At 49.4% G+C, this 16,350-nt stretch overlaps 1 protein-coding gene across 1 annotated transcript; it reads right to left on the reverse strand.

Moving 5' to 3' along the window:
* Positions 1-11,384: 11,384 nt before the first annotated feature.
* Positions 11,385-12,927, reverse strand: LOC125631353 (olfactory receptor 52K1-like). Its single transcript, XM_048837909.2, has 2 exons — positions 12,017-12,927; positions 11,385-11,427 (listed from the first exon to the last, which is right to left on the reverse strand). The coding sequence occupies exons 1-2, from the start codon at positions 12,925-12,927 to the stop codon at positions 11,385-11,387; spliced, it is 954 nt and encodes a 317-aa protein (XP_048693866.2).
* Positions 12,928-16,350: the final 3,423 nt, after the last annotated feature.

A 16,350-nucleotide genomic window follows, 5' to 3' on the forward strand; every position in this document is an offset into this window, starting at 1 on the left:
TGTTAGCTGCCAGCAAGTTGCAGATGAACCAGACATAAACCCCTCTCTAAAGAGCACAAAGAAATGTGTCTTAAGAGGGGAAACCAGCGGAGGAAACTGGGGAGGGAATAATGGGGGTACAGGAATGTCTCCTCACTGGTCATTTGGGAGAGGATGCCCAGGACAGAATGGCCGAGTCAGCATCTGTGGACCCAGGCACTCAGCCCATGACCCAGGTTTTGAGAGGGAACTGTGTGACCGTCACACAGCTGACTTCTCAGGGTCAGAGAAAGGGGTGATGGAGGGTACCCCAATCCAGGTCCTGGTTTTTCAGGATGGTATTTCTGATAAGTTTTTGGAAAGTAACTGTGTCTCTTTACATCAAGGTGCAGTTCCAACACCTGTGACAGCAGAGGAGTTGAGACCAGGAAATTGCCAGGTGGTAGTTTGTGAGAACACAAATGACCCAACTGACAGAGAAGGGGGTGTTTTCCCCCAGGCTGGTGAGACACAGAGAGCAGTTATGGAAAAACTGCTGGGAAAAGGTTAATTTGATAGAAGGGTAAACACACCTAGCCCAGAGAGCACCAATCACAGCCCTCTAGGGGGCAGGGAAGGACTCAGTGCTGGGAGGGGAAAACACAGGGTAATCCCAAAAGGGGAGCTGGATTTTCTGCATATGTACAGTCCTGGGGTTGGGAGACCAGCCCTCAAAGGGCCAGCCATTATGCAGGATCCCCCTAAACATGGGAGAGAGTCAAAGGACACCATGGGTAATGAATAAACTAACCTCAAACTACACTATCTGAACAGAGGGTGTGGTAGCATAAAGATACTTGTAAACACCCTGTTAGGGGGTTTATTCCTTCACCCGCTTACTTCCCTGGTCCTTCTCGCATGAACAGAGAGCAACAGAACCCTAAGTCCAAAGGTGCAAACAATTTGATGTTTATTGGGGTGAACTTCCAGCAAGCATGATTCCAGTTTCCTTCCTTAGTGTCCCCTTCCCAGCTCTGACACCACAGAGCCTTACCTGTGTCCCTGTTCCCATTCCTGCCCTTAGCAAAACATGATTCCAATTTCCCCACCTCCATTCCCTGTTCCCATTCCTCCCCCGCCCGTTACTTCCTGATTGACTGCAGACTATATAGTAAAACTTGAGTTCTGCTTAGCTATACCTTAACGAATCATTTTACTGAAATTTAACTAACCAATCCTAACATATTGTAACATGATTATTTAACCAGTTATATCCCACCACCTTAATTAGTTTACACCCAGCAAAATTAATTATATAGCAGACGGGAACAATCTCAGAACCAGACAGAGATTATACAGACAAACAATAGCAAAGTGGGAACTATAATGACAAAACAATACAGAAGTGAGGATTTCACATCCCAGTATTGATAAGTGAGTTCTTGCCAGACAGGATGCTATCTAACTAAGTTTCCTTTTACATCTTCTAGGCACTTCCCTTTCTCTGGAGGTGATAGGCATTATCAGGACAGGATTGTATCCTAACAGCCCAAGAGCACCTTATTTCAATGTGACTAGTTTGGAAAGTGAGGATGTGACCGGTCGCTTCCCAGCTTATGGCTGCCTCTGTTGCTTAGCCAAAGGCCTTAGCCAAAGAACAGGGCCTCAGACTGTCACAGTAAGAGAAGGCCCTTACACCGGCAGACAGTGATTTTGATTCTTTCTTTTATACCTCTAGAACTAGCTAAGTGATAAGAATACACCTAAATTCTTAGAGTCTAGGCCTTTACAGACAGGCCAGAATATCTATATCCTAACACTCCCCTCTGTAAAAAAAAAGGGTATTAATGTTAAGTCTTGGGATAAGAATTTTGATACTGATGTTAAAACTTATGGTAACGCTAGTTCTCAGTTAATACCTGTAAACAGATCTAGAGCCTATCACAGCAGAGAAACCATAAAAAACCTGATTTGTTGTGTGTGAGTGGGGAAACTGAGGCACACCGCCTCATGGCCTTGATGGCTGGATGCCAAGAGAACTATAACACAAACTCCAAACTTCTGCACTGGAGCCTGATCCTGCAGGAGCTTGACATGTAAATTATACACATAAAGGAAAGGGAGAACCTGGTAGCAGACGCCCGGTCCAGGAAAGAGGACCCCGGAGGCACTTCCTTTGAGCTAATCAGTGATTAACCCTCTGGCAGTGAACTAAGTGGGGAGGTGTGACACTCTGTACTTCAGGGAAACACCCTGCACCCCCATGTTCATCCTTATAAAATGATTGTGTGGTACCCAATGCGAGGTTTGTCATGTTGAGTATCTTCAGAAGGCTCATGATGCACTGAGCATTGTTGTCATAGTAAGTTATAGCTTGTAATTTCATGCATATAGTTATGAGGCTGAAAATGTGTCCTCATGGTTTAAAACAAGCTGAGGCAAAACTCTCCAGGAGCCGAGGGGCAGTTCACACCTCATCAGGGCATGTATGGAACTGTAAGCAGTGTCAGGATGAGCTCCATCCTGACATCTGGTGGTGAGGTGTGGCAAGTTGTGGAAAAGAACTTCAGGGGCCGATCTCATTTGCATAGGCACACCCACCCCGCCTAGAATGAGACCATAGCTGCCCAAATGGTCACTTTGGCTGCTGTGGGATCCCCAGTGTCTCTGTTATTGGGGCAGGAAGAATAAATTGTTATTACCCTGATTATGGGAACTGTGCTTGGAACTGTACGTGGCCTTTTGTTATGATGGAGGGATTCACCATCAACTAAGTAGCACTCGCTAGGCAAGGGTCATGGGTTCCAAAACTGTGTGACTGGAGAGAGGCTGGGGACAAGTATTAATACTTGGTGGTATGGGCCCCTTGGTGAGGGCCTTACATGCTAATTGCACTTCCTCCTCTCTCCAGTGTGGAATATCAGAGCTAATTTTGATTTCATTAGAAGTCTAGTTATAGGCTGCTGAGCTCACTTTAGGCTGACAGTGCACCAGCACTGGGGCTCCCCTACTACAAGCTGAATTCACCTAAGAGCTGAAATCACTGAGTGTTGTGTTAAGTAGTGGGGGAGCCTGAAGATAAATTGTGGAGCAGTTTGCGGGACGGCTGGTGAAGCAGTTCGACGCGGAGCAGTGTGTGGATGGCAGGAGCTGCTTGTGGGCCGTGGAGCGGAGCGAAGGAGTTCGTGGGGCGGCTGGCAGAGCGGAGTGCAGCTGAGCGAAGGAGTTTGTGGGGCGGCTGGCGGAGCGGAGCGCCGCTATGGAGCTATGGGGCGGTCAGCTTCAGATCACGTAAGGTGCCTCTTCCCCCATCCCATTTCCACCCAGGTTGGGAGGTAAAGCTCCGCAGATAAACTTTCGAACTCTGGGGCTGCCCTGACCAGGGACAGAGACTTTTGGGGCATTGGACTTTTGGGACTTTGGGTGATTTGGGGTTGCTGGACTCAAGAACCAAAGGGAAAAGGGCATGCCCCAATTTGCCTGGGGTGGGTTTTTTTTTTGCTCATGGGTTGTGTTATGAATCCTGTTGGTGGTGTTTCCCCAACATAATGCCACATTGTTTCTCTCTGTTATTAAAAGGCTTTTGCTACACTCAGACTATGTGCTTGCGAGAGGGGAAGTATTGCCTCTTGGAGGCGCCCAGCGGGGGTGGTATATATTTGTCCCAGGTCACTGGGTGGGGGCTCGAGCCGGTTTGCATTGTGTTATTGGAATGAAACCCCTAGATACTGAACCCGGCCCTTGTTGCTGCCAACTCTGACGGGCAGAAGGGTTACAGAACAAACCCAACCCAGCCTCATGGGAACAAAGGACACTGACCTAGGCAGCAACAAAGGATCTGTTGGACTCTGGAGTGAGTCACCCCCCCTTCCCTTGGTCAGTTTGGGACTACAGTGAGGTAATGCTCACCTGACTCTGAAGGTGGCGGGGAGCAAAGCCAAGAGGGAAGAAAGGACATGATAAAAGGGAGAGACATTTGCCATGCTCTTCCAACTCCATCTACTGACACCACCACGACCATAATTTTAGTGACGTGTAAAGAAATGTGTATCTTGGAAAATCATATAAATATGAAGTGATGAAGTGAGCTGTAGCTCACGAAAGCTCATGCTCAAATAAATTGGTTAGTCTCTAAGGTGCCACAAGAACTCCTTTTCTTTTTGCGAATACAGACTAACACGGCTGTTCCTCTGAAACCTGTCATATAAATAATAGCAGTTGAAATTTGTACCTGAGGGAGGGCACCGTCAGGGTAAGGTGAATGCAGCATCGCTGCACGGGACGGCTCTTTGGACACTGGTATCGTATCAAATCTTTTCCCTGCACCATATTAATACACCTGCCTGACACTGGATATTTGGGCTCTTGAGTGTATTTCATAACAAAACAATGAACCAAAGTGTGGTCAAACAACACATTTATCTACAATTCCAGATAGTTGGAATAACCTCCCATAGATATCGCTGCAGGGATCCTATGGCCCATTTTCCCTGGAAAACTTCTGATTTCTGGCTGCCGCTGGGGTAGCATAAAGAGAAATGGTCCCTCGGCCCCCCCATGACATAGCTCCGCCGTGGGTCCCACCCCTGCCTGAGGCCCTTTCCCCATAGCGCCAGGGGGGCATGGGCGGAGTTTGGAGGACTGTAGGGGGCACTGCATACGTTGCTAGTGTGGGGGCACAATTTAAAGGTTCAGACAACCCCCTAGAACAGCTCGAGTCACAGCCCCCACCCTGGGCAGGCCTCCTCCCAGTCGCAAGGCACCCAGCACCTCCATGTACAACTGGGAAGCGGACAGCGATGAGGAATCCTGTGCCAGGAGCCGGCCCCAGCCCCCCGCGGGTGGGATGGTGTCCGGCGATGCACCTGCCCAGGGCCGGAGGAGCCCAGCATCTCTGGCTGGTGGCAGAGGGCAATGCAGAGCCGCTGGGTGGTGGGCGAGGAGAAGGGGCCGGCCCCAAGAGGAGGTGGTTCCCAGGTGGCTGGAGGGTTCACGTCTGTTCCTGCTCTGAGCCACCGCACCCCATGATCTGTGGCTGTTGGGTCCCCAGAGTCTCAGCCCTGCTGCCCCCATGGACTGGGGCTGGGCAGTGCCATTCTGTTTCTACCTGGCCAATGCCGTGATCTGGACCAACATAGATAACAGCTGGGCCTGGCACAAGCTCCGTGGCACAACAGAGGAGAATCTATGTGCTAAAGGCCTGATTCTGAGTGGGTCCAGCATGGCTGTTGGGGGAAGCACAGCCGTCGAGCCCCCATACAGTGGGATAGAAGCAGGCGCTGTGTAGCCAAGACCCTGCTCACAAATGGGCGGGCAAAATGAGGGGAGGGGGCAGAGGAGCTGAGATGGGGTGAATGGGGAAGTCAACAGGATCCTATAACGGGCTACTGTCCATCGCTGCCTGCCGGGGATCAGGGCAGGAATGGTGCCTGGATTCCTGTCTAGGGGCTCTGCAGGTATGCAGAGCCGTGTCCTGCTGCTCAATCAAGCCTCGAACAGGGACACACTCAGAGAGAAAAGGGCAATAGACGCATGGCTAAGAGGGGAAAAACCTTAGAAGGTGGGCGGCGCCTTAGAAGGTGACTGTAACTGACAGGATGGGGCTACACTAGCCCCCCAGCACACGTCCCCCCCCAAAAGAGCCCTTTCCCCTGTGTCATCCAGCATATTGGCACTCAGCCTTTCTGTTTTTTGAATATTGTTTCTATTGTTAGGCATGTCAGTAATACGGATGAAAGAGGAAGTAGATCCTCCAGGGTGGGGCAGCTGAGCACTTTGAGCTGAGGCTCTGGGCCACTTCTGCTCCATTTGTCTCTGCAGAAAGGTTTCCAGAGCAGTTGATAATGTCCTGAGCTCCCCGTGAAGGGAGCCATGGAAAGCTGCTGCATCCCTCCCCTCCGCGATGCAAAGCTGGAATTCTACGACAATCATAGAATCATCAACTCCCAGGGTGAGAAGGGACCGCGAGGGTCAGCTAGTCTAACCCACTGCCAAGATGCAGGGTTTGTTGTGTCTAAACCATCCAGGACAGATGCTATCTGGCCTCCTTTGGAAAACCTCCAGTGAAGGAGCTTCCACAACCTCCCAAGGCGTCTGTTCCATTGTCCTGCTGTTCTTACAGTGAGGGAGTTTTTTCCTAAGATTGAATCCAAATCTGCTCTGCTGTAGCTTGAACCCATTGTTTCCTGTCCTGCCCTCTGTGGCAAGAGAGAACAACTTTTCCCCATCTTTTTTATGGCAGCCTGTCAAGTACAGTTGCTCCCCGACTGACGCAATCGTTCCGTTCCGGAACGCCTTGCGTAACTTGAGTTTTGCGTAAGTTGGAAAGGTATCTCCGACCATTATGCAAAAAAAAAAAAAAAACCTCCTATTTCTAGCTTATGGAGTTTTTTCTGTAAGTGTTGGATTTGCATAAGTCGGGTCTTGCGTAACCTGGGGAGTGTCTGTATCTGAAGACCCCTCTCATGTCCTAAGTTCCCTCTAAGTTGCGTGGCCATGCAGCCATGCAGCCGCCTATTAAGCCCCATGCAGGGACTCAGGGCTGCAGCAGGGAAAGGCGCCACTCCCCGCCAGCCCCAGCGCAGACCTGCCCCGGCCGGGGGGGAGGAGCCCCCACCCCTTGGCCTGGCTCAGGCCCGTCGAAGCTGCCACAGCTGGGGTGAGACGCCTCTCCCCCTTCCCCAGGCTGCTGCAATGAGAGAGGGCTGGGGGGAGTTCTCTCTCCCCGCCACAGCCCTGGGGCAGCCTGCACCCCCAAACCCCTCATCCCCAGCCCAACCCCAGAGCCTACACCCCAACCCTCTGCCCCAGCCCTGAGCCTCCTCCTGCACCCCGAACTCCTCATCCCCGGTCCCACCCCACAGTCTGCACCCCCAGCCAGATCCCTCACCCCCTCCAGCATCCCAACCCTCTGCCCCAGCCCGGAGCCCCCTCCCACACTCCAAACCCCTCAGCTCCACCCCCATCAGATGAATTCTGTTATGTGCACCAATATGAAGGCGATGTGTCACACATCACCTCCATATTGGTGCACATAACAGAATTCATTCCGCACATGGACGAATAAAATTAGAGGGAACGCTGCTCCTGTCCCCCCTTAATCTCCTCTTTCCAAACGAAACATGCCCGGTTCCTCCAGCTTTTGTTCATATGGCTTCTATTCCATCCCTTTGATCATCTTTGTTGCTCACCTCTGGATCCTTCCTAGTTTCTCTACCTCCTTCCTATGCATTGATGACCAGAACGGGACACAGTACTCCAGCTGAGGCCTAGCCAATGCCAAGTAGAGTGGTGCTATCACCTCCCGTGACTTCCATGCTATGCCTCTGTTAATGCAACACAAAGTTGTTTTTGCTTTTTCTGCAACGGCATCCCATTGCTGACTCATGTTGAGGTTGTGATCCACCCCAGCTCCCAGACCCTTCTCAGCAGTGCTGCTGCCAAGCCAGTTATCCCCCATTCTGTATTTGTGCATTCAATTTTTCTTCCCTAAGTGTAGCTCCTTACATTTGTCTTTGTTGAATTTCATTTTGTTGTCTATAGCCCAGTTCTCCAATTTATCAAGATCCCTCTGAATTTTAGCTCTATCCTCCTAAGTGTTTGGAATCCTCCCCCTCGCTTTGTGTCATCCGCAAATTAGAGCCGTTCACTCTCAATTCCTACAATACTGGACCCAGACCCCTGTGGAACCCCACTAGACACCTCCTGCCAAACTGACATCACTCCATTAATAGTTACACTTTGTGGTTGTTTAACCAATTATGTATCCACCTAATGGTAGTTCCGCCAAGACCACATTTCTCCATCTTACTCATCAGAATGTCATGTGGGACTGGGTCAAAAGCCTTGCTGCAATCCAGGTATATCATGTCCACTGCATTCCCCCATCCACCAAACCAGTTATCCTGTCACAGAAGGAAATCAAGCTGGTTTGGCATGATTTGTTCTTGGTAAATCCATGCTGGCTGCCAATGATCACCCATCATCCTCCAGGTAGTCGCACACGGAATGTTTTACACATTATTCTAGTAGCTTCCCAGGTATCGAAGTCAGGTTGATGGGTCTATTGTTCCCCGGCTCCTCCTTTCCCCCCTTTTAAAAGATGGGCGCCACGTTAGCCCTTCTCGAGTCTTCTGGGACCTCTCCTGTCATCCATGAGTTTGAAAATATTATTGCCGGTGGCTCCTAGATTTCTTAAGCTAATTCCTTCCATACCCTGGGGTAAATAGCATCAGGCCCTGCTGACTTGAACTCCTTCAGATTGGTCAGAAGATCTCTGACCTGTTCTTACTTATCCTCATCTGCACCCTCTCCCCTTTATTGTCTGTGATAACTTCTCTAGTTCTCCAGTCACATGTTATTTTTGTGTGGAGACTGAAGCAAAACAGGCATTGAGTTGCTCTTCCTCCCTATCGTCTTCCATTACCAGCTCACCCCAGGTGCTTATATGTCTCCATCACCATGACATCTGAGCACCTGACAGACATCAGATGGCCTGACTGTCATTTACACTAAAGTCACCTGACACTGCTCTGGCAGGAGGAAGCAACCTGCAAGTAGCTGCAAGGTACATGTATGTTAAGGCCTCATTACTTAGCCAGAGCTCTCTACGGTGGCCTTAGGGCTTGTCTTCACTACAGATGCTTTGCCGATATACCTATAGCAATATAGCTGTGCCGGAAACGCCCTCTGGAGGAGACACCGCTTATGCCGACAGAAGGAGTTTGTTTGCCAGAAGAGTTAAACCACCTCCCCAGATGACATAAGCATGCTTGGAAGGATGCAAATTTCTTTAGAAAATGTCAGTAAAGGCAGCTGAGGTTGGGCACCTGAAATCACAAGTCACTTCTGAGGATATCGGCCTGCAGCACTGAGTTCCCGCCGCCACGTTCTACCCAAATTGTGCAGGCACACGCCGCAGTGTGAAATGGCCGGCGTTCCTACCACGAGCCCTCGCCAATGTGGCGTGCTTGTCCCAGAATCCTTTCCCCCTAGGCAGGCTGGAAATCCCATTACTGGTGACGAAATTGGGAGAGTTGGCAACACTGTGATCGATTAGGGAGTGGGTAGAGTGAGGAGCTGGCCTCAGAAACTGGATTGGCTAGAGGTCTGGTCAGCTTGCCTCCTATTGGAGGAGAGGAGTGGCACACCAGAGCAGGGTATTGGTTCCAAGAGCACCTAGTTGGCTCAAGGTCAATAAGCTGGCATTGGGGAGTGGCTAGAGAGAAGGACCATGTGGCTCATGGAGAACACATGTTGCTGTTGCTGCTGATGGAAGAAAGAGGCCCCGACACAGCCTGACGTTGGGGGTGCAGGCACCAAGGGATTGGGCCAGAGAGCTGGCCAGGGCACATTCACAGCCGGGCTGGGGAGCGGCCCAGATGTAGTGGAAGAGCCCAAACCAGCACGGTGGCCAGGGGCCTGGGCACCAGCCAACAGAGCTGAAACTGGGGCTTGCCACTCTGAGCTCGTACTGCAAGAGGCAGGAGGCACCAAGTTTGGGGACTCAGAGACCCGGGGAGGGGCAGTTTGGACTTTTAGGGTATGTCTTCACAGCCATGTAAGCCCAGGGTTAGTGGGATTTGAGTCAGTTGACCCGTGTTAGAGAACCCTGGGCTGGAGCAGCTCCCCTATATTAAGGATTTTCTAACCTGTGCTCAAACCTAGGGCTCTGGTGTCCACACTACAGTGCACAGACCCGAGTCAAAGTAACCATGTCCAGGTCTGGATTTAGGGACAGGTGACCCAGGAGACCACCTGGGGTGCCGGCCTTGGGGGAGTGTTGGGTTCAGGGTGCTGTTTTTGTTGGTAGCCACGAAAGGGAAAACAAAATGTTTGAAGTAAAATGTTTCAGGCATTCTGTATGTGGGTTCATTTTTCACTAGCCTCCTAGAATGTTCTGGACCTTTGTAGAATCTCAGGGAACCTTCCAGACTTTCTGAGAACGACATTTCCTTTGAACCTCCTAGAATGTTGTCAGCCAGGCCCCCGTGTGTAGATAAGGGATGGGGCGTCGCCAGCCAGTCAGTGAGATATAAGAATGAAATGAAGTGAGAGACCAGCTGCAATATTGTGAACCTTGTTTTATTGTGTAATTGTGAAAGGGTACTTGTGTTTTAAGACTTGAAGAGTGAGTGTAAGGCTAGTGAGCTACCAAGTGACTGAGGTTTACAATGCTCAGATGGAACTGGTGCAGTCGAGTAAACCTGAGGCCAAAATATGACACGAGACGCAAAGCCTGGCAAATCAGATTACTGACTTCAAATTTCTTGTCTCAATTGCGGTTTGGCCAGGCATTAGAAACTCAGTCGATGGACATTGCAACTGCTACTACTTTGATGAGAAGCTGCCTTGATCTCGTTGTGGCCTAAGAGACAACGGATTTGAAGATGCCATCACTGCTGCCAGAGAAATGTGGAAAACTTAGGAGTTGAGCCTATCTTCAAAGAAACTCGTATTCATCAGAAGAAGAGACAGTTTGGTTCACCTCAGCTCTTAAATCCACTGAGTGGGAGTGTGCTCAGATGCTGGTGTGCAGCGCTAAGGGGTGGCAGAGAGAGAAAGGCTTTCTTGTACCTTCTAATTACAGCTCTGGTTTCACCCCTTTCCATATCATTGAGAGCTCTGCTGAGATACCCTGTTCAAATACCAGTATTAATGATCAATAATAACAAGAGCAATGGGTCTTGTATGTAATCAGTATTCCCACAATTTCCAAACATCACATTTTAATCATTGGACAACATCCAATGATTGGGAGCATTTCAGTGTCGTTTTTTAGCCTTCCTCTCACAAAATAGCCAAGTTAACTTTTTCTGACAGGTTTCAGAGGAACAGCCGTGTTAGTCTGTATTCGCAAAAAGAAAAGGAGTACTTGTGGTTAGTCTCTAAGGTGCCACAAGTCCTCCTTTTCTTTTAACTTTTTCTGTAACTGCTCAAGTAAAGTTGCAAGTGTCATAAATATAAAGGGAAGGGTAAACACCTTTAAAATCCCTCCTGGCCAGAGGAAAAACCCTTTCACCTGCTTCCACAAGGAACTATATGTTAAATTCACTGAGAGACTACAAGTCCTATCCAAAGAGGGGAGACTGGGGAGCTGAGTCTGCAGAGCAGAAGAGGTGGGCAGTTAATCTCTCGAGAGTGCAGGGGATGGCAGGTCCACTCTCATCTCTAGACACTTTGGATAGAACTTGTAGTCTCTCAGTTCCTTGTGGAAGCAGAGGTTGGTAAGGCAAAGAAAACAGAAGCTAACGCATATCTAGCTAGATTACTTACTAAGTTCTAAGACGCCATTCCTGTTCTGTCCCCAGCAAAATCATCACACAGACAGAGAGATCCTTTGTTTCTCCCCCCCTCCAGCTTTTCAAAGTATCTTGTCTCACTCATTGGTCATTTTGGTCAGGTGCCAGCGAGGTTATCCTCGCTTCTTAACCCTTTACAGGTGAGAGGGTTTTTCCTCTGGCCAGGAGGGATTTTAAAGGTGCTTACCCTTCCCTTTCTATTTATGACAGCAAGATATGGTGGAAAGATACAATATACATTCAAGGGAAAATTCTGCACAAGAACACACACAGAGGTTCTAGCTGGAGTCAGCAGACGCCACACTTGGGCAGCTGTTCAAGGCTGTTACCAGGCGCTGTTGGGAAAAGGAGCACTGGTGATATTCACTGTTAAAGATGAGCCAGTGGTATGGGTAAAATAAGCAATCATCTAAACTTTCATCCCCCAGCTGCTAAAAATAATTAACTTCCACTAAATAATTAACTTCTGCTAATAATTAACTTCTGCTCAAAATAATTACTTGTGTTCATGGTGATTCTGTTCTTCTGGGTCTTGGGCAGGATTGTCAACGTAGCTGGAAGGAAGGAAGCACCAGAACTTTCAAGAGAGCATCTTCTTGTGGGATTTCCAGCCCAAGAGTCTCCAGGGTTCCTGTTAGATCAGAATCCGAAGCTCTGGGTGCCTGTCTGAACCTTCTGCATCTTGCTCATTGCGGTTTACCATCCCACACTAGTGGGGGTCAAAGCCAAGCCTAGAGTCTCTTTGGATAGAATGGCTCAGCAGCCGGCCCCTGATCTGCTTGGTCTTCATGCCGTATATGAAGGGGTTCAGCATGGGCGGCACCAAAATGTAGAGGTGTGCCAGCAGGATGTGGATGTGTGTGGGGATGTTCTGGCCCCAGCGCTGTGTGTAGAAGGAGAACAGCCCCGGGGTGTAGAAGAGCAGGATGACACACACGTGGGAGCCACAGGTGCTGAAGGACTTCAGGCGCGCGTCCCTGGAGGATAGGCTCAGGACGGCCTGGAGGATCAGGATGTAGGAGATAGTGATGAAGATGGAGTCTGAGGCCACCACAAAGGTCGCGGTCGTTATCCCGTAGACATAGTTGAGCATGGTGTCCCCACAGGCCAGCTTCACCACGGCCATGTGCTCGCAGTAGGAGTGGGAGATGACCCTGGGCCCACAGTAGGGCAGGTGGCTGACCATGCACGTCAAGGGGGTAATCAGGCCGATGCCCCGCACAAAGATGGCCAACCCGATCTTGGCGATGATGGGGTTGGTGAGGATGGCGGTGTAGCGCAATGGCTTGCAGATGGCGACGTAGCGGTCAAAGGCCATGGCCAGCAGCACCCCCGACTCCATGGCAGAGAAACTGTGGATGAAGAACATCTGGACCACGCAGCACTCAAAGCCGATTTCATGGGAGTGGAACCAGAAGATGCTCAGGATCTTGGGCACGGTGGAGGTGGTGAGCACCAGGTCGATGCCTGCCAGCATGCAGAGGAAGTAATACATGGGCAAGTGCAGGCTCGGCTCCGTCTTGATCACAAAGAGGAGGATGAAGTTCCCCAGCAGGGCCACAACGTACATGGCACAGAATGGGAAGGCAATCCAGAAGTGGGTGGCCTCCAGCCCCGGAATGCCCATTAGGAGGAAGGTGGAGGGGTTGGAGTGATTGTAGCGTGACATGGGGCACGGCCAGTTTCCAGGACTATTTTGGAGGCTGGAATTGAAACCACACAGTGGGTTAGTGTCAGCAATGAAAACGCTTTGTCCTCTCTGGACCCCAGCGCATGCAGAAAGCCCCTCTCTGCCTTCTCCCATATGGAGAATTGCAGCCCCATCAAACCGCTTCCACCAGCTCCTGCGCCTCCCCAGCTTCATTCTCCGCAGGATTCAGTTCAAAATGGCCATCTTTTCTACAGCTTTCTTGGGATTTGCTCAAGCTGTGCACACAGAGCTTTTCTCTATGCTCTTCTCACGGCGGTTTCCCCTCAGAACTGGACTCCAGCTGTACCCCCAATTCCAGTTTGGGGGACCTGAAAGGACAACTAGCTCAAAGTCTGAATGACTTTAGTCAACAGCCCAGAAGGGTTTAAACGCCAGAGAAATGGAAGGTTCAGTAGAATCCTGAGATGGGGTCACAAAGGTCTTGGTTCACCCCTATGCCTCAGAAGGGGTTAAAGAGCATCTCCTTCTGGGGAGGAGCAGGTGATGACTGAGCCTTGTGCGGGCACTGAATCAGCATGCTCCCCAGGCCTCATCCCTCACTTTCAGGGCAGCGTTAGTCAGCTGTGGGGCTGCCCCATGGAGGAGGTAGGATTGCACACACCCTGGGCTGTAGCAGCCATCTTCTGGATGGACTTCCTATTTGTAGGGGCCTTTGGTCCTGCATTATGCCATGGAAACCTGAGTCATCTGGGAGTTAACTGAGGTCAGTGTGTGTAGATGACAACTCTAATAAGAACGTAAGAATGGCCTTACTGGGTCAGACCATCTAGCCCAGTATCCTGTCATCCAACAGCGGCCAGTGCCAGGTGCTGTAGATAGAATGAACAAAACAGGACAATTTTGAGTGATCCACCCCTTCAGTGTTGTCCAGTCCCAGCTTCTGTCCAGTCAGAGCTACAGGGACACCCAGAGCTTTGGGTTGCATCCCTGAGCATCTTAGCTAATAGCCACTGATGGACCAATCCTCCATGGACTTATCTACCTCTTCTTTTGAACCCAGTTAGACTTTTGGCCTCACAACATCCCTTGCCAACATGTTCCACATGTTGAGTATCTGTTGGGTGAAGAAATACTTCCCTTTGTTTGTTTTAAACCTGCTGCTGATTAATTTCATTGGGTGACCCCTGGTTCTTATGTTACGAGAGGGGGTAAATAAAACTTCCTGATTCACTCTCTCCACACCAGTCCTGGTTTTATAGACCTCTACCATATCCCCCTGAGTCATCTCTTTTCTGAGCTGAACAGTCCCGGTCTTTTTAATCTCTCCTCATATGGAAGCCGTTCCAACCCCCTCATCATTTTTGTTGCCCTTCAATACACTTTTTCCATTTCTAATATATCTTTTTTGAGATGGAGAGACCAGAACTGCATGCAGTATTCAAGGTGTAGGCGTACCATGGATTTATATAGAGGCAAGATGATATTTTCTGTCTTATTATCTATCCCTTTTCTAATGGTTCCTAACATTCCAGCTTCTCCGCAGTGGCCTTGTCTTCCTTGAGTGCTCCTTTAGCACCTCAGTCATCCAGTGGCCTCATTGATTGTTTGCCAGGTTTCCTGCTCTGCTGTATTTAAACCTTTTTTGCTGTTAGTTTTGAGTCTTTGGCTAGTTGCTCTTTAGATTGTGTGTTGACCTGCCTAATTATACTTTTACACTTGACTTGCCAGAGTTTATGTTCCTTTCTATTTTCCTCAGTAGGATTTGCCTTCCAAATTTTAAAGGATCCCTTTTTACCTCCAACTGCATCCTCTACTCGGCTGTTTAGCCATGGTAGCATTTTTTGGTCATCTTACTGTTTTTATTAGTTTTTAGAATTTATTAGTATTTTAGTTTGAGCCTCTGTTATGGTGTTTTTAAATAACTTCCATGGAGCTTGCAGACATTTCATCTTTGTGACCGTTCCTTTTAATTGAAGTTTAACGAGCTTCCTCTTTTTTATGAAGTTCCCTTTTTTGACGTTAAATGCTGCTGTGGTGGGCTCCTTTGGTATTTCCTCCCACAAGGATGTAATATGTAACATTATAGTCTCTATTACTGAGCCGTTCAGCAGTATTCACATCTTGGACCTGATCCTATGCGCCTCTTAGGATTAAATCAAGAATTGCCTCTCTCCTTGTGGGTTCCAGGACTAGCTACTCCAAGGAGCAGTCATTAATGGCGCCTAGAAATTTTATCTCTGCATCCCATCCTGAAGCGACATGTACCCAGTGATTGGGGGAGGAGTAGAAATCCCCCGTTATTATTGAGTTTTCTGTATGTGTAGCCTCTCTATTCTCCTGGAGCATTTCACCAGTTCAGAAATAGCCCGTCCCTTTGGCCTGTTTGGGTTCACTCCCCACACAGACTGTCCCCTTGGCCTGTGCAGAAAATTCCTTCTCTACTTCTGCAGGGAGTCTTACCTCTGCTGTCCTGTCGGTCACATGTTTGCCCTTGTCATGTGCCCTGCAACTGTGGCTCCCAGCTGGAAAGAGCCAGGGCCTTTCTGGCCTGCCCTGGGGGCATGAACGCACATCTGTCCAAGGCCCAGCGCTTTGCTCTAGGTTCCCAAACATTTACATGGAGTCTGAGAGAGAGCTGTTGTTGGGTGCGCTCCTCCACTCCCATCCAGGATTGCAGGGACCACTTCCCCTGTCCCTGGCAAGCACATAATAGCCCTGTGGCAGATAGTTGCGAACCATTGCTTACATGGCACTGTAATAAGAAAATATTTATATATTATTGGCTACTGATAGCCGGAACCAAAGAGAAGAGCCAGTAGCAGCGTGTGACCAGTCAGTGCCGCATGGACACAGCTTAGGAACGAGGCCTGTTGATAAACGTAGGCAGTTTATGCAGCCTTGTCATAGCTGTGTTGGTCCCAGGCTGTCAGAGAGGCCAGGTGAGTGCGGGAATATCTTTACTGGACCAACTTCTGTCGGTGAGAGAGAGACACAGAGCTCTGTGTGGCCCAGAACCTGGTCTCTCTCTCACCAACAGAAGTTGGTCCAATAAAAGATATTCCCTCCCCGACCTTGTCCCTCTGCACACACTTGAGACAGGTTTGATTGTGGGTTCCAATAGCCCCCCACAGCCAACTCTTTGGACCCTTATGTAGCTAACTGCCTCTCATTAACTTTGTGTGCAAAATCATGGGAATTTTTTTTTAAATTCAAAACAGGTTGGAGATTTTAAAAAGTCCCCAGAAATGAAAACCCACATGGTAATAAATGAATTGCAGTAAAGCCCTGTGCAGATGGGGCTGCAGCATTTGATTACCAGTCATTTGCCTGAGGAAAGCTTCCCTGTATTGGTAAAAACCAGAACAGGAGCTGAGGGGAGTTAACTTTGAATTTTTAACCCTTCCCTCTCTAGTTCTTGTCTGCCCCCTCTGTGCCGCCGAT

Source organism: Caretta caretta, chromosome 1, assembly GCF_965140235.1.
Source record: "Caretta caretta isolate rCarCar2 chromosome 1, rCarCar1.hap1, whole genome shotgun sequence".
In the NCBI taxonomy this organism is placed as follows: Eukaryota; Metazoa; Chordata; order Testudines; family Cheloniidae; genus Caretta; species Caretta caretta.